Consider the following 24735-nt stretch of genomic DNA (forward strand, 5'->3'; position numbering starts at 1 on the left):
TTAAGTACAATTCTTCACACAATAGGTTTTTCCTTTTGTCTTTTTCCTTCAAATCTAAAGTGCACATGGCTAACACACTCTGTGGAAATTAGCATTACAGTAGTACCTCGGGTTACATACGCTTCAGGTTACATACGCATCAGGTTACAGACTCCACTAATCCAGAAATAGTACCTCGGGTTAAGAACTTTGCTTCAGGATATGAACAGAAATCGTGTGGTAGCGGCACGGCAGCAGCGGGAGGCCCCATTAGCTAAAGTGGTGCTTCAGGTTAAGAACAGTTTCAGGTTAAGAACGGACCTCCGGAACGAATTAAGTACTTTACCTGAGGTACCACTGTATTGCCAATGTGATAAGACAGTATTCGGCTTGAGCAATTTTTCAACATCTCTCATCCGCTCCTCAAACATTTTAAGTATGAGGAAGGTGAGATTATAAAATGGCAGGTCATGAGGCTGGTCTGAAGAGATGCAAATTGGGAGGCCCAGAGTTCAGTCTGGTGCAGGGATGATAAATACCTTGCAGAACTTGAAGAGCATGATTATCTTTAAAAAAATAAGACACTGGCCCAAGCTGTTATTTTAGCAGGCTATGTTTTTGTCATCAGTTAGATCTGAATGGTCTATTTACTCTAGCTGGTCAGAAAAATTCATCAGCTTCTGCCAGACACCATCCACATACATAAGTGTTGCAAGAAAAGGAAAAATAAATACATTTTGGGTTTTCATTTTTTGAAGGTCACGGATTTAGAAATAATCTATTTTTTCAAAAAATCATTGTGGGGGATGGACAGACCCAAGTGATGGAAACAAGAATAAAAATCACTAGATTAACATGCAGTCATTGAAGAAGGGCTCCTCAAGAACCATGAAGTTGTCCTATAAGTGCTTATAAAGCTATTCTCCTTCATTGAAAATACAAAGCTATCGCAGCCATACAGATTTATGATACTTCAAAGACTTGGCTGTTTCATGCCGAGAAAATGACAACTTCTGGGCTGAGATTTAAAGAAGGCAGCCATTTCAAAGTCAAACTGTTCTCAGAATTCAGGACACACAGCATGATATAATGCAGGGAAATGGATGGGGAGAAGAGACAACATATGCCATCCATTATTATCAAGGCATATTCTAATCACACCAACCCCATTGTACTTCAAAAAGGAGATTTTAGATTTTATCCTGAGTAGGTGTTCTACACAGCAAGTTTTACGATTATCAGCAGTTCTGATATGTCTGAGGGAAAGGGCATATGGAAAACACCTGCCAACCATGAGGTAATTCTCAAAAAAGCAAAACAAAAACCCCAAATGTCTCTACTAGTTATATGAAGAACACTGTAAAACCTAAGCAAGTGTTATGGCATGACTGCCAAGAGATTGGGTATTCTGCCTGTGCCTGGACAGTTGCTACATGGCCAGTCCTGAGAAGAAGAGAGCTATTTGCTTCAGACCACAGAGACAGCTGTCCGGAATGAATTTGTATGAGGACATGTTAAAAGAAGCTACACAGCAGGCAAGCTTATATGTCCTAGGAATAAAAAACTTAAGAAAGTGATAAGGTGAAATCAGTGTGCATGATAGGGTTTTACTGACGCTTTCAATGAGGATTAACAACAAAAACAAAACTCTATACGAAGATTTGAAAACCCACCACCACAAACCCATAACAATCAGGATCTCCTCACCCCTTTCCTAGAACAGCAGTGCACACATAACATTAGAGATGTAAATGTTTCAGAAGAGGACAACCAAGATGATCAATGGGACAAACCAATTCCCCTTTGAGGAAAGGCTAAAATGGGGCTTTTAGTTGAGAGAAAAGGTGAGTGGAAACAGGTGAATAAAATTATGCAATGTGTGGAAAAAGTGCGCAGGCAATGAAATACAGTCGCACAAACATTAGAGGGCATTGTTGCATGTTTCCCCCCACCCACCCAAACATCCTTTCAGCTCCAAATGTCTCACTGCACTTTGCACAGAACCATAATATAATTCCTGCCCACCCACCCAAATTGGTTCTATGAAAAATGCAAGTCTAATATGTACCACTTTTCTTTCACTGCATGTCAGTAGACTGACTGTCAACAACAACAAAAACTTGTGCTGTAAATTATGCAAGGAGAGCTCTTCTGACCCATTTTAGGGAGGAGAAAGGATATCAAGCTCCAATAGGAAGATCAGTTTATAACACCAACTTGCAGCTCACCTGAGACATTCTTTCACGGTGCTTGGCTTCAAGCCTCTCTTTTGCTTTTTGGAAATGGGAATGCTCATTTTCATCACCAGGTGTCTCCAAGTACTTGTCAACAGCATCAGGAGTGCTGGCAGCTGTGGTGGGAACTATGGATGGGGATTTACAAAAGGAATAAAGAGGCAAAAGGTTCACTTTAAAAGTGAAATATAGAAGCATCTGTACACTTCCAATACACGGCAACTATTTAAAGCAACTAGCTACTAGAGGAATATAAAAAGAGGATGGTTCATAAAGAGAAGATTTTGATTCGTGGCAGTGGGGGGGGGGGGGAACCCCACACAGATAAAAGATTTTGCCCACATTAGGAATTAAGCATGCAAAAATTCAAGTTATTCCAGTTCACGTAAAATATATAAACAATCAGAAGAGGCAAGGATTTTAAAACTAAGTACAGTACTGTGTTTTGAAAACAAACATGTGCCCCAACACACATGCACATATTTCAAAAACATCTCCAGAGGCAATTTAACTCCCGAGCCATACTGCCTGAGGTCCAGAGGGAGCATATTACCACTCTGTTCTACAAAACCCTTTTCTTATACATAACTTCCAACAACACATTTGCATTTTCTGACAGTTCTATACACCTAACCATTTTTATCATCATGTTAGAATTGCTGAGATATACTTTGGTTCTATGTTTTCTATTTTACTGGGATACGGAAATAGTGTACTAACAAAGATTTGATATACTGTATGCAGCTCCACAAATTTCTAACTTCCAGAAAAAGGCCACACACTTCTGTTTCTCATTATATGATTGACATTAACAATTCCTAATGGTCAAATGCCAAATTTCACTGCTAATAATTTGGAGTTTGACCAAACTTTCTTTTACCTTTAAGTGGAATTAGGAACAGCCAAAGCTGCCTTATAGGCTAACTATGCTCCCAGGAAAGGTCTTTAAATTCCCCTGCTACCTAACCCTTTCAAGTGGAGTACTAAACCTGAGAGTTTCTGCAGGGAAAAATATGTTCCTGACTACCACTACACTACAATAATTTCCCAAAATACAGATAAAAAAAATAAAAAATAAGCTTATTTAAACATGAAATTGTAATCTGACACATGCAGATAAGCACTCAAAGTGTCTTCCCTGGGATTTTATTTCCCTATATTATTGTTTCTCCAAAACTCAAAATGTATTTTAAGCCCTTTTGCTGCATTCTGAATTTTCAAGAACTGATGGAGGAGTAAACTTTCCAAATAGAAGAAATGAACATGAAATGCATTCGACAATCAATTTAAAAAATGCATTTCCAAACTGAAAGATGCTAAATATTTCACATTTCAGTGTTTCTGCAGAAGCTGTTATATAGTTGTATGTGGCACAACCCATATATGACCATTTTTGAGAACCTCTGAAGGCATAGGAAATACACAAATTAGAAAAATGTACATTCTTGTGAGCATGCATATTTGAGTACAACTTCACAGTTTTAGTTTCGAAGACAATCAGTACCAAACATTTAAGGTACAACTACTTGTGCGATGGCTCTTTCTTTAGAAAGACTCAAAATTATCTGCAGAAAGTGCCACCCAAATTACCTATCAACAATAGAAAAGTTTACAAAAACATCTCTCTACTGTCACTATTATAGAATGACGACGCAGGTGTTGTATCCTGCAACTGTTGACAGAAAGGTTATCAGTTCCCTGTTAGACAAACAGCTAGTTTCAGTATAGAGTCTATGTTAGGAATGGTACCAATACTAATTGAACAAGTGGGACTCCACAAGCTGTAGCCGTGTCCAGCAATGGCAAATTTCTGTATGTTGCACAAAGCAAACCACATCGATCTGAGGCATGTCCAATTTGTACTGCTAATATTTTCCCACAAGGCAAAAGAACCTGTTTCCAAACTGATTTCTGAGAGATAAATGCATAGCCCTGGCTCACCCCACTGGGGAATGCAGATGCCTTCTTCGAAAGAAAGCACATCTGAGGCAAAGATATCACATTTTGCTCACATCCAGACTACAGTACTTTGCACCCAGAAAAATATTAAGTCCCCTTGACAAAAAAAAAGGAAGAAGGAAAAAAAGAAGTTGCAATGAGAAGTGTTTGCACAGCAATCTTAGGCACTCAGCAGTTAGTGCTTGCAAAACTCGTGATGCAATGCCTTCCATTTGCCGGTCATGTCATTTTCTGACTTTTAAATTTTAAACTTTTTTTAATTAATATAAGCTGGCTGCTCCACTATTATCCCTGAAAATAGAGCACACTGCAAGTACAGCTGCACCAGGATGTGGTGGTGGTGGGGGGAGGTAGAGGCAGTTGACCCCACGACACTACTGTATGGTAGCAAGATGGAAGGACTGGTGCAGTTCAATACTTGACTGCTGCCTGGGGCAACTGCTGTTCACTTTAGGCAACATATTGCATAGCTGTGCCAGAGAGCAATGTAGCCCTGACAAGGAAAGAATAAGAGGCAAACGAGATGTGTCAGCAGCAGATCAGATTGCTTAACTTTTGTGCTTCCCCATTCACATTTAAGGAGGAGAATACAGGGTCATAGAAGAAGAAGAAGAAGAAGAAGAAGAAGAAGAAGAAGAAGAAGAAGAAGACAGGCTTGCTTCCAAGTGGCCTGCTCTCCTACTCCCACAAATGTCATTCTTCCGTATGAGCTCGCTTCCAGCACCAAAGACTGTCTGAAGTGAAATGTTCCAGTGACTATGTGTGGGATGTGGGGCTGGAGGGTTGGCTGGATGGAAGATAGTTTAGCACAGGGATGGGAAGCAGGTGACCCTCCATATGTTATTTGACTACAACTCCCATCATCCCTGACTGACAGGTGCAGCTAATACCAGTTGGAGCACCAACACCACCCTACTCTACTGTCTCAGAATAAACATATACTTCACATCACCATGAACTGGTTCGCATAGTTGTCCTTTACAAGGTGAATATGGTTTGATACCCAATAAATTTATCTCCCCTGACTGCTGACTGAGGTTGATGGGAGTCCAAAGCAAATGGAAGTTCATTGGTTCTCCACTCGCAATTTAGCATCCCTAAAATTATCAGCTAAAGGCAAACTGAAAATTGAATTGGACAATGTGTGTCCTGAGGCATGCACACCCCACACCCCCAACTATTCACAGAGCACAGGATGTGCACATCTGCATTATGCCCTTCAGAAGTAGGGCTAGATGAACAAGTTCACCTGGAGTCAAACCAACAGAGCAGTTGAACTGCAAGAACAGGGAAGCCCTGAAATTCAGCAGCCTCACACAATAGCATTTCTTTCAAAGCTTTCTTTCCCTGTCTGTTTTCTTAGCTTACATGCTAGCATTAATTCTGCATCCTACTTAGCACCAAGATGCTAAAGAAGCTCCAATTTGGGACATGTGCTGGGTTTTTAATACAGATAGAGCACGTTAAATACATAATGTCTTCTTATTACATGACATTGATTGTAGCTGGGGGGCGGAGTTACGTTATGTAAATCTTAAGAGGTTGCTTCAACATCAATTCTGTGAATACATTCCAAACACAACATAATACATTCTTGCTGTAAAAATGAGCACGTTTATGCCCTATGTAAAAGCCAAAAGAAGCCAAACAAACAAATGTATGTTACTTCTGTGCACCTCCTTTTAAAAAACTGGATTAAATTGCTAGTTTAACCTCAGACTAGCTTATATGTCTGTCTCGCTTTTTGACTTTACCACGCTTTCCATTTTAAGGGTGATGGAACAGTATTTTAATGCAGATAAGTCCAGTGTGATTTTTATTCTCAGCCACTCCACGGCACCTAGCTAGTTGTAAATTGGCTTGACTGAGTACTTTTTGTCACCTGCATCCAGGGATCAATATCAACTCACACACCACGGGGCAATTTCAAACTGACATGCACTTGAATCATTGCAGCAAAAGGATTTACTACTGTGTGGGTTAATTACAGCTCCTCGTTCTGCCACTACCATGACACTAGTCCACTGCAGAAATGTGCAGACTAGAATTAAATGCTGTAGTATGAGGCTTAACCTTCAAGCCTCTCAATGAAAGATATTTTAGCACAACTAAATACTAGTTTAACTACTACAGTTGAAGAGTCCATTTTCAACAATACTCAAAGTGCTTTATGATCGTATTTGTCAAAATAACACTGATCATTACTGTTTGCTTGTTACAATCTTTTCCTGGGAAACAAAAGTAGGGACGGTATATTTCAAAGACAATCCTGTGATCTTGAACTCTGAACCTAGGTTTTCAAAATTCAAGTCTCTTACTCTTTTCTTCCCTGTTCTCTTAAAACTATGTGTATGAATCAAAACAGTTACTTATTATTATTATTATTACTGCTGAAACTTCATAGAATAAAATGTTTAAAGCTTTTAGCCTCTGTAGCATTTCTGGGTAAGGAGAACACACTTATAAGCACACTGTTGGAGAGGGTAATTACTCTTTAAAACAATGCACCTGCAATTTCAAAAGAAACTGTTATGCAAACCTAATATTTCCAAGCAATAATACTGTCTAGATTATTCCACTATCAGCTATAAAATGGTTAAAGCCAACAAATTTTAAGATATTGCTAAACCACTCAACTCACTAATGAGACTGGCAAAATCCCCAAAAAAATGTGTTTCATTTTCTGGCAGCTTGAGGAAAACATCCGAGCACTAGAGATAAGGAACATTTTCTTTTAAATAGTTTCTTGATTTCTCTGGAACTGGATGGTGCCAATAAAGCAACAAAAACTGGCTTGGTTGGATTCTCGGAGGAACAAAACTAAAGCAGAATGCAAACCTGGTTTTGCTGAAAATTAACTGCAAAGAGAGAATCAGGAAGATGTCTGTGAAATCACTAGACAGGATACACCTTGATTTGGCCAAGAAGCAGTGCCAGTTCCTCACTCCATCAGTACACAAGAGGTGATGTGTTCAATGCTCTTATGTTGATTGCCAGTTCTTACAGACAGCAGATGCATTTGGGACACTGTTAGAATGAAGGGAATAAGCTGCAGTTCCAGGCTGCTCTCTGCCTCCTTCAAAAGCTTTTAATTCAGTTTTTGATTAACCAACATTTAGCATAAGGTCCAAAACTTATAAACAGTGGTTTAACTTAACTATGGTTTCTTGAAGCAAGCCATCTTCATAACAATTGTTTAAAGTTGTCTTCTTTTAAACAAAGTCAAGAGAACTAGGGTTTGCTGAGTTTGGATAAAATTGACTATAGTTCATCAAAAATAGAAGTGAAGGCTTCTGAACTCCTGCTTGTGGACGTGCTGGAGGAGAGGGCCTGAGTCTTACTGTGACTTGTTTCCTTCACAATAAACAATGGTTTACTGTGATGTGCAAATGCAATTCTACAAGGGCAGCACTGAGATGGAAGAAAAGGAAGCTGGCAAGCAGGGCCAAGAGAGAAAGCAGAAAGACAGGGAGGGGGGGCTGGCTGAAGTTGGTGGGGCAGTGCCCCATTCACCCTGATGGACCCACCTCCAGTAGAGAGCCCCTAATCCAGGCTTCCTCAACCTCGGCCCTCCAAATGTTTTGTGACTACAATTCCCATCATCCCTCACTACTGGTCCTGCTAGCTAGGGATCATGGGAGTTGTAGGCCAAAAACATCTGGAGGGCTGAGGTTGAGGAAGCCTGCCCTAATCTGATATATTCTGCCAATTTGAGAGTGAAATGAAATTCAACAATTAAAAATAGCAGCTGTGCCATAAATCATTTTTCCACAATACAAATATATGGGCTAGGATCCAACAGAATAAGTCCTGTGATATTAAAGGGTGTGTGTGTAGATTTGCTTTTTAAAAACAGCAGCTACTCCAGACCGCACAGCAATCCAGGCAATTCATAAACATTGGGATTACAGGTTTTAAAGGCAAATATTTGAGTGTGTGTAAGCCCCATTATTGGCATCCAGCCATGTTCTAGGTTAACCCAACCCCTTTCATAATTGCAACATTATTAACACACACAAAAAAACAACAATGTATTACCCATACAATTAATCACACTTAAGGTGCACAGCATGCATTTCTTTTTAAGTTATCTTTAATTATGCTGTGCTTTAACAGTTGTGGGGGGAAAATCCACCCTGAAATATAGTATTGAGATTTCCTCAACTCTAAATTCTACTGGAGGGGGGTGGGGGAGAAACTAAAGGTTAAGTGGATTCTATGCATGCATGCAAGGTAATATTTAAAGTAAGTTCACTGTTATCCACCCAGGTCTGACATTATCTCATTTGTTTGCTAAAATAAACGTTGCTTAGCATTTCTAATGCCTGATGGCTAGCTAATTTCAACAAGACTAGAGAAATAAAATAAAAATTATGAAAAAGTTATACTGTTTGTGTATATCTTGTGTTTCTTTATATAAATTAAATGCAAAGAGGTAATAAAATAAATACTGCATAGTAAATACTATTCAAATGACTAGAACAAATTTCAAACAATAAAATCAAAGGGGGAGGGGAGAGATATTCCTCATGAAAATTGGGATACAAACTTTTATCCACATTAAAAGATCAGCAAAATAAAAAGGTCCTAGCCACTCACCAGATGCTTAAAAGACAGGTTGTCAATCAAAATTTTCAAGGAAGTTCTACAACATGGGTGCCACATTAGAAAAGGCGCTGTCTTACACCCCAACTAATTATGCTTCTGAAAGTGGTGAGATGCACTGTGGGGTCTCTAGTGTTGAGCACAGTATGTCAAGATTGCATGAGGGGTGGTTTTCCTTCAAACAGCATTTTACTCTGATATAAAGTTTATGATGTATGATGGTGTGCTCTTGATTAAATGGTTACTATCTCACTCAGGAACACTATGCTGAAAAAGCATCTGAGGTGAGAAACTGTCTGAAACGGTATTGGTTTCTAGGCCTTCTTCTTCCCAAAGGAGAAGGAAGTACATTGAGCTGACAAGGAAGCAACTGAGGGTTCTATCGTTAATTCAGTGTCTTGGAAACCAAGAATTCAGTCTGTCATACATCGGCTCCAGTAAATGGACCTTTGAGATTCAGGGCAAATTCACATTTGCAAAAACATTAATTGGTGCAGCCGGTCTTGAATGTTACTAGTTCATACTATAGATTGGATGACTGATGCATGTTTGAATTATCTCTCTAGTTTCTACTCAGATTTGACCCAATAGTGCAACTATAACTCATTTTCTTAATGAAAACTGGTTTGGTTGAATTTAATTTGATGTGCTTCAAGATTTGGAGTCTCTTCAGAGAGTCTACCTGAGGGGGCAACTTATCAGGCTTTCCTTTGTCACAGAAGGTGTGAAGTAGTGTGACATGTTTCAGTATAAAAGTGAGAAGCCTTAACCTTTAAAGTTATCTTAGATGAAAATGAGGTGAAATATCCCTTGCTAGATAGAAGACAAGAGAGAAAGAGAAGCAGCCTATATTTCATGTTGAGAAGAAAAGGCTGGAATTGTGTTTATGTAATTCGATTTGCTCTCTCTCTTCAGGTCCCCCCGCCCATGGGAATTCTATGAGGCAGAGCTGAGACAACAGGACAGTTACATCAAAGCTATTATATGCCTTATTTGGTTCAGACCACAGTTCAGTTTTTCAGCTTTTAAAACTATAAAAACTATCAATTTTAATCAATCTCCCCACAGTACTATATGATGTCTGCTGTGTAGCTACCTTAAATATATTTCTCAAATGTACATTTTTGTTTGTTTTGATCTTGTACAAATCTGCTGTTGGGTTTTTTTGCTTTTGTATCATACAAATATTTTTTAAAATATATCCTAGAACCTTTGGTTTACAGACCTTTGGACAGATCTTTGCCACGGCCACCCTAACGGTCAATATTTGAACAATTTGAGACCTCTGCTAGAAATTGGGGTGGGGTAAGGATGGTGTCAATAGAAGACTGTGTTGAAAAATGGGACATACAACTTTCCAAAGAATAAAGCAGTCCAGATGATCTGAAAAGTTAGCACAAATAGTCCAACAAAGCACACTATAGCTAATAATGTTGATGTTTCTGCAAACCAAATGTTTCTGCAAATCAAAGACTTACCACAGTTTAGGGTTTGGGCAACATACTAAACTATGGGTAATCAAAAGAAGTAGTGGAAGTTTCCAATCTCTTCCTTGTGACTGTATTGAAAGAGAGGCGAGGGAGAATTCCATGAACCAGAGGCCTGTTCCCAGTGTTTATTGTGACGTCCAAACACAAACGTTCAATTGTTTGCTAGCTACCCAATGTACAAAATAACAAAAACAATGTGCACACATGTGTGAAACAGACACTTTCCTTATCACCACCGGGGGGGGGGGGAGAGAGATCTGTTTTATAAAAGGAAAAGGAAATATATAAGCAAACTGAGTAACTTTTTCCACTGGAACCATTTTGTTGTTGTTGTTTATAATGTGAATATATGCATCCTGGCATTTTGATGCATGTCTAGTGTTTTCCCAAAAGAGGACAGCAAACAATTATAAAACAACCAAAGGCAGCTTTACAGGCTTGTGGGCTGTTTCTGTTTTAATCATGCATTGTACGTGCATGAGAACAAAGGCACAGACACACACGAGCAAATGCATTTCTAAAGCAAGTCCTACAACAGAGACTCTCATTCCAAGTGCCTCATCTCCCTGCTTCCATTACCTTGTGCCTATAACAAGTCACAGATGGGAAAACAAAAGTCGCCAATTGTCAAGCTTGAATAGAAAGAAAGAGACACATGTACTAATGGCCAAACACACTCTACAAGATGTGAGCAATTAAGAGAAGCTGACAGAGGGATGTACGGTTAGTGGTGGTAAAGGCCCACTCCCAGGGGAATTAAGCAGCACAGCCAAAGTGGCACAAGATAGAAAAGAGAGAGAGAGACTGCCACAGGCTGGAGAGGTCCACTTACTGACGCTGCCACAGACTGCCATGCAGTATTCCTCAGTGTCAAAGTTGTTTCGGTTTCCACCGCATCCGCCGTAAAAGAATGGTGCACATTTTCCTTCAGTCACATCAAAGTACCAGCGGGAGATCATTGAGCGGCAAGGACCAGTCTCAGCTTGTTCAGAGCACACCTCTAATTATAGGAGATGTGGAGGAACTATATTTAGCGTGAAAGTGGAATTGTCAATGCTCTTCTACATACCTTTATTTGTAGTGATATACATAGCCCTAGGAGACCAGGAATTACCCTAGGAAGAGGTTAATTTACTAGGTGTCTCTCTACATGTTTGTTACATCATTCAAAAACCAACTGCTTTTAGTCCCACAATTCAAATCGGATTCAAACCATTCAAGCTATTGGTTCTTGTCTCAGTGGAGCGCTGAAAGCCCATCAGGGAGGACCTGAACTGTACACTATTTACTTTGGAAATGCTCATGCATTGCCACATTATAAAATCACTCCTCAGAAGACAAAATTGAAGTACAGTGAAAGCTATTTCTCCCTATGCCGAAAGGACTGATACACCGATGAAGGCAGGACAGCTGAAGTTACTCCCAGTATAGTCCCATTCTCAATAACGACCCTTAAAACAAGAGGTATCCAGTTTTGTATGCTTCTGTGTATGACAGGGGGGCATGTCCTAATGAAACACATCACACATCTACAAGCTTAAATGGATTTTGTTATTTAGGTTAGCTACTATATCTGCCTCTGAACTAAAAATGTAAAAAATAAAAATAAAAATCTATATGCTCATCTTAGAATTCCATTATGCATCAGTGTACATATCTGTAGCCCTTTACCAATAATGTTCCAAACAGGAAATATATATATACATATATATATACAGATACACATACTCCTTTGTAAACCTGCAGAACATTAAATGGCTGAACATAAAATGGCAGTTCTTCAGTTCTCATTCCTTTCCCCTTTCCTCATGGAAGCAGAGTTTGCTATGATCTTTATCCTGAACATTTTTAGGAGCATAATTTTATTATTATTCCATCCTATCACTGCATGTTTCTACATCATAATCAACCTGCTAGCCAGTATGTCTTTCAAATCACTTCAACTGTAAATAAGCCAAATTTCCCTCCCCACTTACAAATGGTTGCTGAGACGTTCAACGCACTTTTTACCTAGGATATTTATCTTACCTCATACAAAATGCATTTGATCTTACATTTTTGCAAAATTACAAACATCTTTACACTATAAGCTAAGTCCTTCCATATTCCTCCAGTACTCTGAAGATTATCTTGGCAAGTCTGCTCACATCAACTGGGACCAATTGTGAAGGGCTACTGTGCCTGGTAAGATTGTATGTGGTCAGGTTCACATGTAACAATAAGCAAAGAACCTCAGCCTAAGGTTAAACCCAGTTACTGCTTCCCGGCTGAGTCGGCAAACAATTTAGGAAGGGGATAGCTTAAGAGTTGCATCCAAATCCAGGAGGGTGGCTTGTTTCGCCTTAAACTATGATCTATTGTTGGCTTAGAAAGCTTGGCTTGTTTAGGCAGAATAAACGCAATCCCAGGTTCAGACACAACACTAATCTATCCCCCTCCTAATAGTTGGTTTATTAATGGATGGTTTATTACGTCAAGGTTCTTGGCTCACTGCTACAAATACTAGGAAAACACAGAACCCTTGTGTGCATCTCATATAAAAGCAGTAATGTTATGCCACCTTTTTCTGGTGTTGCCCAATTGGCACAGGACCATGACGGCGCCTTCTCTGTGGCCATTTCACACTTCTGGAATGTCCTCTTTAGTGAACTGCATCTGTCTCCCTCATTATTAACTTTCAGGAAGAATTTAAAAACATTCCTGTTCACTCAAGTGTTTTATGACTGTTCCTAACAACCCTGAGATTATTAGCTGTGAGGGTATCTGAGTATCTTGCATGTTTTTAGACATTCTTAGTATTTTTAGATGTTTTGGTTTTTAATTGTGTGGTTGGTGGTGGTGTTTTTACATTTTTGATGTTTGCTGTCATGGACTCCCTTGAAAGAAAAGTGGAAAAGACACAGTCAAGAAATAAAATTAATATTGAAATATTCAGCCCTAAATGGTATGTGGCACCTTTGGCACTTTAGGGTATATTGGGTACTGTACATGATAGACTGCATTTTGTAGAGCAACTGTGTCTACATCTGTCATAAGAGCCATCACACTGCTCTGATGTTTTATTTACTGATATTTTACTGAAATGTTTTATTGACATATTTCTGTTTAATTCCTTTGTTTCTTTAGTTAGAAAATTGTATCTATATATTTTTCTTTTAGATTTTTGTTATGTGTAAACTGCTTAGGGGTTTAGCAAATGAATTGGCATCGGAATATTATGAATACTTTATTTGGAGCATCCAATTGGCCCTGTGTTATGTATGTCTAAATGTACAACACAAGAGGACAAAAAAATGTAGGTGTCTTAGCAGAACCACACAACAGTTTTGAAAATATATAAGACCAAGTCTCTTAAGTTGGCAAGCTAGTACCTGACTGTGCAGGAATTTTATATGGTGTATAGTACAGACAAAGTTACCTGAGAGTAAGTTGGTTTGAACTCAGCAGGAGTTACCTTTAAGCAAAAATGTACAAGACTGCACTGTGTATAATTTAGAGCACAATCCTATACATGTCTACTCTGATGTAAGCCTCCCTAAGCTCAATGGGGTTTCCTCTAGGTAAGTGGATATAGAATTTCAGACATATTCCCTGAACAGAACTTCCAAGTTTAATTTTACCAAGAAGAAAATTATTTTTTCTAAAAATACACTTAGAATCAGAAGCCAAATACTAATTTTAATACCCAAAGACAAAAGCTAATTACACAAGAGGCATTTTCAAATTTATCTGGAGACAGCTGTGAAGCTGGCACGCATTTTAAAGAATAAAGCTTAGGCATTAGCTACACCATGGCAATATTCTCCCAGCAGGCAGTTACAGGAAAGAAAATTAAATTATTCGTTTCGACTCCAGTCCAATAGAACAATTATTTCTACGATGGTAAATACCTTAAAACTATAATCTGTACCCACAAATAATTAAAATTAAATTTCACTTCCAAATGTTTATTTTTAATTCAGCGAAAAAGAATAATTAGGACATGAATTTAGCAGTTAATATAGTGCACCTGGAATATATAGGGCAACATCCAATTAAGTCATACTTTCAATCAATCTGTTTGTATGACTCACTTTGGCTATCACCCATGGCCTTCTAGTTAGCATATTATACTTTAAGAACTCCTGTTTTGTATTCCTGAAATATTCATTTCAAATCTAGGGATCAAATAGCTCCAGGCAGCAAATGTTTTGCATGGGGGTTCTGCTCCCAGCCCCTGCGAGCATTCTTGGTGTGCATCCTGCCCTCTTCGGGGTCCAAAAGGACCCGCACGTCCACAACCATGGGTCGACTGGATGTGCCTAAAATGAGTACCGCCTGCACTGCACAAAGGAAAGAGCACTACTTTTATTTTACCTAAATCGGCAGACTTACATAATTTAATGGCCAGGAGCATTACATTCATAAATTGCTCTCTTGTTAATGGATTGTATACACCCTGTTTTTTTTAAACACATGGATCCAGTTCTACCCATGTCAAACTTTAAGATGGTAAGTGAAATCTCTCCCTCAAGTTTGATGGAAATACCAGTGTCTTTATGTAAGCCACTTGGGATACGGACCAATTGTTGTTGCTACTCTGTAAAGTGCCCTGTAAACTGATGGCACTACAGTGGTACCTCGGGTTACATACGCTACAAGTTACAGACTCTGCTAACCTAGAAATAGTACCTCGGGTTAAGAACTTTGCTTCAGGATGAGAACAGAAATCGCACGGTGGCGGCGTGGCAGCAGCAGGAGGCCCCAGCAGCAGGAGGTCCACCCGGAACGAATTAAGTACTTAACCCGAGGTACCACTGTATATAAAAACAAGCAACAGAAATGACCTTCCAAGTCAAACTGTATAGAACTGCTAACAGCTCTGACAATATCCATTTCCTAATGTTCCCAACAGTCATACAAGGACAAAAGAATGATAGTAAAAAAAAAGGCGAGTATATAGAACTATATTTACAGTAGTTGGAATAAAGAATAATTCACAAATATCAAAATACCATATTATATTCACCAACCATATTCACCAACAGGTGAATTAAAAATGACAGATCTACAGGACTAGTGGCATTAATCAAGGATAGCCCAGTAAATACAAATACATGACTCAGACCTTTGTGAAGTCTCCCGTAGCTGCAAAATGGTTGCTTACAGGCTGTTGTGTTTACAAGATGGCTGGATATCCTGTAGCTTCCTTTCAGTATCTCCCTTTAGGTGGGAATTAACCTTAAAAAAGCTATTTGCATATATATGGAGAAAGGAAGCATCTGAGTAACAACTATCACGAAAGAACAAAAGAACTCAGGAAATGGCTGCACCAAGACACATTGCTCAGCTTCAGCCAGACCTTATAAAATGGCACTCACTTTTTTCTCTCATCAATATTCCTAATACCAAAGTGACATGACATCTAACAAAGCAGCTGTGACACACAGCAGACCTTTTATAATGGCTGGTGATTAAAGTGTGATCAGAACACAGGTAGGCAAAAGTACAATAAATAGCCCTAGAATCAGAATGAAAGATGGTCATTCAGTATTAAAAAATGTCTCATCTTCTGAGGACGCTTCCTGTCATTTTTCTTCCTTGCAAACCTATCTGTGAATGCATGGGGAAAAGAGATTGTCTCTGGAAATGTCATGCCAATATGACTTAGATCTGTGGCGAGATCACGGTTTCTCAGCATGCACCTCTACTTCCTTGCTTATCATTTCTCTAGGTCTTCTTGCCTTGTCACTTTCAGGTCCTTGAAAAGACTTCTGAGGGAGTGACAAGGGCTGTGGGCAACTGTGTTATCTGCCATAGGAAAGAAATCAGCAACCTGCAGCTCACAAGTAATAGCACCTGTGCAGACTGAATGCTAGCTAAACGTACAAACCTAAAAGAAAACCAATGCATTAGCAGCAGAGACTCAGTCCCCCGATGCTATTGAGAGCCTCTAAAAACAGATATACGCTTGTCTCATGACGATGCTTATAGAAATGAAGAGTTGTACTACTAGTCTCCCAGGAAAACATTCTTACGTGAAGCCATTCTCTCTTCCTGCACCACCATCCCTGCTTTACTGAAGCAGAACAGCTGTTAAGAACACACCTTTCATATAATATGTTTGCCGATGGGCAAGAAATAACAGGCTGCCACCTGTCATTCTCCAGGCAGGATTTAAACTGCAATGTTCCTGAAAATGGAAGCATTTTGTGTGTGTTCCATTCTAGCAAGAAGAGGTTTGGCTCCTGCTTATTAAATATGAGGGGAAATTACAGTGAAGAAAAATATACTGGCTGCAATCTTTCCCTGCGTGAGTGGCATGTGGAGGGATCTCCATTTGAACAACACTTTGTTTTCCCTCCTCTCTTGGTGCTCCCATGTGGAGAAAGGGAGGTCTGTGAGCACTCTCCTTCTTCAATATCCAGCCTACCTTCTCTGCTCTGTCGAGGAAGACAAGATCAGACCCAGATTCATTGATTGAGCAAAGGAAGGGAGACTGTATGGGAGACACATACAACTGTGTTTTCCACTGAGGTCTCTTTAAAACAACTTTTTGACGGGAATGAGGGAAAGCACTTTCTTTGTTTTGACCCCCAAGGTGCTGAATGTCCTTTTGCAGGAGATCTGCATCTGTCCTAATGGAATATATTTTTGTTTATGTCAGGTCCTTAGCCTGATCACTGGCCAAATACAGTTTTTGCTGCATTTGGAGTTTAAAAGTAGGATAAAAATATATATCTAGCAACAAAGCAAATGAGGAGTTCCATGGAATGTCCTGCTAGCCACCAGATGGTTCAATACACATAGAAGTAATAAAAGAGGTCTGAATAAGTAATACTTATTTGATCGTTTTTCCACATTTCAACTAAAATGCAATTAGGATCTCCTCTATTCAAAGCATACTTGTTGTAAGCTACTTTCCCATCACTGCTTTATTTAATTGGCCTAGTGCAGAGGTAATGTTGCTAAGCTCAAAACCTTGGATAAGTGACTGGGAATAGACCAGACTCAGAAATGTCTTCCTCCATTCCCCAGAATTGATCTATCGACTCCTTCCTTTCTCAACACTAGTTGTGATTTATCAGCACACCTGCATCAATGCTAACTTCAGTCTTGAATCTTGTTTGACAACACTATGGAACCTGGTAATTTATTTGTCATGCCAATTTGTATCTCTGCTCTTCTCCAATTACGTACTCCAGGCAGTTAATAACAATGCAGTACAATGTAATAATACACAACATAGCAAAACATCTATAGGAAACATATTCAAAAGCAACTAAAACACTTGAGTTCTTAGGTAGCATGAACCATGATTACCATTGATACAGGTGCAAAGAGAAATCATGGTTAAAGCCAACAAGGAAAAGGAAGGAGGGGAGGAGTCTGTATGTTGCCTTGAGCTCTCTCTAGTGTGCTTTTGCCCTCAAGATGTTGATAAACACAAGTCCCATCTGTCTCAGCAAGCATGGCCAAAGACCAGGGTTGGTGGAAGCTGTAGTTCAGCAACATCTGCAGGATGGGGGGGGGGGGGCAAAGGGTCCCCACACCTGAGCTACTTGAAGGAAAGGAAAGAGATAAATGTGACTAACAAAATTATAATAGTACTGAAAGCTCTCATTTCTACATATGTGTTCATCCCTCTCTCATAAATACTCAGTATCCAGAACACAGAATAGGTTGTTCTGTTGTGGAAAATATCCATGCTTCTTCAACTTTCTAAGCATCCTAGGAAGTGTAAATCCCCCAAGATTTTTTAAATATTTTTTTTACAATTAAGTGCTATACATATTATGCTAACAAAATAAACACCGCGACCATTCTTGTATCGTATACTTGTTTCTCACTATATCCTGTAAATCTAAATTTGTACCATTTTCTGGCATCTAAATGATGATAGCTTAAGAAAGGCGGGGGGAGGGGAGAGTCCTTAAACCACCAATCTATTTTTGTTACCCCCAAGAACATTTTTCATTCTTAATATAAGCTGATGACCCAGCAAGCAAACCCCCTCTTGACATGCATCCTTTCCCATCTCATACCTTACTAAAACTGTTCACCACATGGTTGACACTATTTTAAATTAAAAGTTCACATCTATTTTAAATCACTTTTTATCCATGCGCACAGAGATGACAATCATCAAAACATGATTTAGGTTGCTACTGGGAGTCTGAGGGGAGCAAAAGGGGGCGGGGAGTAGCACACAAATTTGGCAAATCACAATGGAAAAGCATGATTGGTATAGCAACTTGGAATATTTTGCTGTTTGGAACATTTTTTGCAGTAATGGGCATATGCACACTGTGAAGATCAGTTCCTTAGACCTCATGTTCTATAAATAACAGCTTACCTCGAACAACCTCTTCTACAGACTCTGTAGTTGTGGTAGTGGTGGTGGCGATACTGGTTGTTCGTTCAGTGGCTTCCTGAAACTGATCATCTGCCTCTTCTTCAGCTTCATCGCCATCTTCATCGTCGTCATCAGCATTTTCATCCTCCACATCTGTAATGTCCTCTTCCTCTGTCAACTGTTCTTCTGCTATCTTGTCATAACTGCAAGCAGCAATGGATTCTGTTAAACTCCTCACAATATGTTTTTTAAAGCAATTAATTCACAGCTTTATGCAGATACAGCCTTTATTAAACTGATCACTGAGAAAAGAAAAGAACTTAATGTGTAATAATAGCCATGCTAGACTACATGACCTCCCATTGCATGGCTGACTCTATGACCTCTGCTTAAGGTTTGGAAATCACTGCTTTGTGTTTGGGGAGGCTGAACATTTAGAAAACATCTGGCCAGGTCAGAAAGTTCATTGTGCTACACACAACGAAAGTTACATAAAATGGTATTCATAAAAGTGAATTTGTTTCTAACCAACTAAATGAGCCAGGCAAATGCTTTGCAGTTGGGGTTCTGTTAAATTGTTCTCATGTAATAATCCTGCTCATGCCGTACAACCAACATGTGTTTGTTGTACTCATGTCTTTTACAGGCAATTTCAGCATAGGAAGGTATGTAAACAGAATGGAGGAACATTGGAAACTGACTTACACAGAGATAGACCACTGGGTCCCTCTAACTGTGTATTGTCTACTTTAACTGGCAGCAGTTCGCCAGGAATTCAGATAGGAGCTTTTCCCAGCCCTACCTGCAGACACCAAGGATGAAGCCTGGAGCCTCTGCGTACAAGGCAGATGCTATATCACTGCACTAAATTGGGAAAAGGAGGACAGTGCTACATCAGGAATGGGGAACCTACAACCTTCAGGAGGCTATTGGGCTCCAACTTACATCAGGCCTGGACAGCATGACAGAGATAGTGAGATAACATTTGGAGGATCATAGGTTCTTTATACTTTCATATCCAAATCAGCAAAAACAACAACAGCAAAATACGTTTCGGCCAAAAAATGAACTAAACATTATAAGCATGCTACTTTGTTAGCAAGCAGAATCATGATTCCAGGTGGAAAAGAACTTTGGGGGTAAATCACACTTGCTTTGACATACATCTGAACATGACTAGCTGGACAAAGATTTACTGTATTCTGAACTTCACCATTGTCACTAAGTAGCGGCACACTTATTAAGAGAGCCCAGACCCATCCTCAAAGGGGTCAGGTTTTGCAACCCACAAAGAAATAGATAACACGGAAGGTAGACATCAGTACCATAAATAATATGCCAGTAGTTATGGAAGAGAGAGAGGGGGGTGGGGTGGGAATTATATGATCTCATATAAGGCCACAATGGAGAGAGAAAATCATTCAGAATTAAGAAGGAAGCTGACCATTGGTCTATCTGCCTCACTATTATTTACCCTGGCTGGCAACAATAGGGCTAGAACAGGCACCTGCTCTTAAGGAAACAACGCTGACTTGCCACTAAGCCAGGAAGCCAGAATGTTTGCATTTTTAACATACAAAATCCAGTTAAGCTATAAATATTATTTATATTGAAACAGAAGATGGGCTTTTAGATACAACTGCTCGGTCATTTTTAAAAGGGGGCGGGGGGTCTGCAGAGAAGAGCCACCTGGACAAATATACAGGAAGCATTACCAGGTTTTCCAAGATTCCTAATGCCCATCATCCCAGGACTCAGATCTTTAGGGTAATTGTATTACCCAAGCCATTAGGTGCATCTCTAAGTCCACTGATGTGTCTATGTTATCTGTCAGCTTATGTGCATCTGAAATAATAACACATTATCTTCTTGTTTACTCAGTTAACATTTGTGCATTTAGAAAAACTGGAGAGGACTACTCCAAATATAGCATCTTTGCGTGCTTCCTTTCAAAAGCAGCTTATTCGGATATACTCTCAAATGCATAATGGCACAGGACATAATCCATTAGAGGTAAATCTATTGGTCCTTAAATGGTGCAGCAGTGAGCATTCATATGGGAGAATACTAACCTAAACTTACATGGTGGCACCTCTTCTTTTGAAGTAAACCAAATTTGTGCATCCTTCTTCTATGAGATTTCTCAGCTATTGCAACAGCTACTTCCTGTACATACATAAACCAGTACAGTTCCGACCCAGGAATGCCCTGTGGGGGTTTTTGTTGGGGGGGGGGTTCATACTGGCTGGTAGCTTTCACCGGTGTTTTTCATGCTTTCAGCAGGTACAGTAGGATCTCTGTGGTGGCAAAGACCCTCTACTGGCGGAGTCAACTCCAAATCCCCTCCACTAAGGCAGATTGGGGGTTTCAATTGCTCTGTTAAGTGCTTCATCTGGAGATAAATTCCTTTGGCAGATATTCCTAAGTATTCACTCTCCAGCAGATAATAATCAGAGCTTGGATTAAGAGTCGCAGGCAACCACATCTAGTTTACAGTAAACTGGCTCAACCTGCTGGTGCTAGTAATTAGTTTTCCAAAGCCTATTAAACGTATTAAATGATGCACAGGGCAAATGCTCTCCTCATTCTTGAGGGGAAATAAGAAGGAATCTCAAGTATCAGCAATGTAATGACAATGGACCCTATCCAGCTTGACCCTATCCAGTTTTGTTTTTGGGAGGAGTTTTTTTGCTTCAGAGAAGTCTTCCCTCACAATCACCTCAGGAATGATTAGCCTGTGAGTAAACTGGAGACTGTGGGGATGTGGGGTTGCACACACTGGAGGAAAAGTCTGAGCAGGCCAGATGCAACTTATGGGCCTCATTTGCCAGCCTGCAATAAAACCGTTCCCACTTCTCATACCACACAAACTTCTAAGCAACCAATATATGCAAGATCAATGCTGATCTTTTTAGGGTTCCAAATGGCACAGGAAGCCAGAAAGCAGCAACGAGAGGTGAGCAGAGCTGGCCATGCTTGCCCCCACTCTTGCTGACGGATCCAGTAACTTGCATTTCTCTGTTTTCCTGGCACTGAATTTGAAAGCCAAAGAATAAAGGAGGGGAATAAATACAGCAGCAGGAAGCTACGTAAAATGAATTATATGGTCTATTAAATTACCAAGAGGGGTCTATAAATGGATTAGGCCAGTTTTGAAAATCATCAGAGGTTGCTATGTCAGGTGACTTAATTCACTCATCAGAGCTTCAACTTTTTTCCTGAGATTCGGGTGGGAAGGAGTTCCTGTTCGTCTCTACAAGCACACCGCGAGGAATTTATGACTGAGGAATTTATAATTCCAGAAATGAAACCTTCCCCAATCATTCTGATAACTCTTTCCAGAATTTTCCCCAGTCTGCAAATATAATTTTCTAGTGGGAGTGTAAAGCAAACGATAGCAAGATTGAAGGACATGAGGTAAACATTATCTTAAGTATCAAGCCATCAGAGCTAAACACTGTTAAATATAACATCAAACATCTAACACCAGACAGGACATAAAACTCAGATCTCTTAAAATATCTTGCTATGACTGAGGACTGCAGTGCAAATATAAAGTCCACACTTGAGTAAAAGTCTATTTTTCAACCTCTGAGATGATGAAGCATAGACACAAATCAAGGTAACGTTATTATGAACATTCCACGAGAGCATTCCTTTTAGTATCTTTAATAAATAAACTACCATCACAACATCCCTTGTGCTACGTCACACTGAAAGAGCCATATAATATAGCCAAGGAACTCCTCTCTAACAGCATGTTCAGAAGAATATAGCACAGCACAGGAAATCAAAGCCCTTTACCATTCTTCAATTCAAGCCCAACTTCTGTTTCCAAACCCTGAAACAAATTCTCCAAATGTGCAGATCAAACACAAACAAAATGTCAAATTTAAGAGCTTGAGCACATTTGTCTGGCTAATGACAATTCACTGTACTGAAGCTAAAACCCAACCCTAATGAATTGTAGTTTAAGATTCCATTATGAACAAAGGTTAGAATCTGTGTTATTTTTTTAAAAAAAAACTGTCAGCTTAACAAAAAATAAATCCTAAAGCAGTATGTTCCTTCAAAGTTTTTTTTTCTAAGTTAGCCGTCAGGATGAGAAAGATTTTTGCATCTTAGTACAGTGGTGCCTCTAGATGCAAACGGGATCTAGAAGCAAACGTAACCCGTGTCTGTGCATCTGCAGGTCATGTTTCGGCACTTCTGCGCATGCGCACGATGTCATTTTGAGCGTCTGCGCATGCAAAAGCGGCGAAGCATGGAAATAACGCGCTCCATTACTTCAGGGTTGCCGTGGAGCGCAACTCGAATGCGCTCATCCCAAAGCACATTCAACCCAAGGTATGACTGTAATTGGAATACATTTTAAATCAGGCAGCAAAAAGTGATAGGTTTTTTTGTAAACTGCTTTGAGGGGGTTTATTACAATCAAGTAGTGTATAAATTTTATGAAATAAATAGAAATAAATAAGATGCAATGACTCTCTAAGAAACAGATAGATGTTTTCAGCTATTGAGCTGGAAGTAGTAAGGTTGTATCTAGAATCGATTACCCCTTCTCCAAACTTCTGATCACTTGGCATGAGGCAACAACGTAAAACTAAGTCACTTCAAACATTACACCAGCAACATGAATACAGTTCAAAATTCACTTAAAGGCAAGAATTCTATGCCTTGCCAATTCCACTGAACAATCTACTTACTTCCAAGTAAACATGCTGTGGACTGAGCTGCATGTTTGTAATTAAAAGATCACAATCTTTCAGTCAAAGACTTTCAGCAAAGGATTCCTCTGTTGAAGTTTCTCATGCAAACTTTTTCTTCAAAAGAACATCTTGGCTTAATAAACTGCCTAATGATGGCAGGAGTAGCGGCCTTACCTGCCATCTGCATAATCTGCATCGGCTCCTCCCCACCAAACATCAGAGTCATCTTCTTCAGCGTCAGCTGAATCTATGTTGTCACTTTCGTCTGCTACCGGGCAGCAAACAAACTCCACACCCCGGAACTTGTCAATCCCACACGGTAACAGCATACCATAGTCATGCAGATTCATGCCCTTTTCGCTACAGGACTAAAAACAAAATGGGGGGGGGGGAGAGACAGAATATATGGTTACACGAGAAAGAAGCTATTTAAAATATTTATTAGAGAATGGCTAACAAATTGATTCAGCGTGTACACTTAGCGTTAATTCAACTCTTAGCACCAATTCAAACCTTAGAGCAATAATCACACAGAAGCCCAGGAATTTGCTCTACATTGTGGTGGCTCCATGCAACGGTGGAATGTAACTCTTACTTCACTGAGAACCACAAGGCGTAAATGAATACTAATATATAAAGGTTTTATCAAGACGACATTCCCATGTTAAAGGATTACAGATAAGCCACACAGAATATAACATACTTTGCATTTGTATCTTCTAAGCAAGTAGATGGTGCATTGCAGATATAATCTTGAAGTCAAGAGCACTTGGAAGTCAACCTGAGACAGCACTCTCCAAAATATACGGATGTGCCTTCAGATATTCACAGAAAAAGAAAGCACCCCCTTGCGAAAGGAATTAAAAATGGGAAAAGTGGCCTTAAGATGTTTAAAAGTTCCCCTTCCATGATTTAAACCTGCAGTATTTCTCACTGACAGAATTAGATAAGAACTACAAACAGCAAATATACACAAATCAGGTGGGGTAGGAGTGGAATTCAAATTTGGACCATCACTGAAAATCCCCGTTGTATTCTCACTTGTAGAATCAAGGACGGTGGGTTTGTCTGTTTGTTTTAAATAAAGATGTTTGGTCCATTAAAAATGGACTTTTTAGTTTAAGACAGTAGACTACACAGTCCACTTTTCCAGATGTTGAAAACAAGCAACAACAAGCATAAAAGAACAGCAGTTTTATTTACTTATTCTTAAGTTCTCCATGTTTTTAACATAAAAAAAAAATCCATGGTGCCTGTTCAGACATCAGATTACACAATTACCTATTGTATTTATTCTTCTTCTGCCACCTCATTTTCCACCTGAATTAATTTGTTTGAAGAGAACCACTTTGAGGTCCTTGATGTCCAGGTAGGTTAGAATGTGTTCCTCCATAAGTTGATTGTATTCCTATTCTTTTTGT

General features: G+C 39.5%; 1 protein-coding gene and 1 long non-coding RNA gene across 5 annotated transcripts in view; one reads left to right on the top strand and one right to left on the bottom strand.

Annotated features, from left to right (window-relative positions):
• APP (amyloid beta precursor protein) overlaps positions 1-24735 on the bottom strand; it is a 142260-nt gene that overhangs the window by 37784 nt on the left and 79741 nt on the right. For 2 of the 4 annotated variants that reach the window (XM_079972043.1, XM_079972042.1), the window contains exons 5-8: positions 23489-23682; positions 18603-18805; positions 11100-11267; positions 2208-2341 (exon numbers count right to left, since the gene is read on the bottom strand). In XM_079972043.1, coding sequence (XP_079828169.1) covers positions 2208-2341; positions 11100-11267; positions 18603-18805; positions 23489-23682 — 699 coding nt within the window. The remainder of the gene's footprint in view (positions 1-2207; positions 2342-11099; positions 11268-18602; positions 18806-23488; positions 23683-24735) is intronic. The other 2 variants (XM_079972045.1, XM_079972044.1) reach the window with 1 other exon arrangement.
• Positions 19124-19689, top strand: LOC307213884. Its single transcript, XR_013837776.1, has 2 exons — positions 19124-19267; positions 19363-19689. It is a non-coding gene; the product is annotated as an uncharacterized lncRNA (long non-coding RNA).

Source organism: Podarcis cretensis (assembly GCF_951804945.1).
Source record: "Podarcis cretensis genome assembly, chromosome: 4".
Classification (NCBI taxonomy): Eukaryota; Metazoa; Chordata; class Lepidosauria; order Squamata; family Lacertidae; genus Podarcis; species Podarcis cretensis.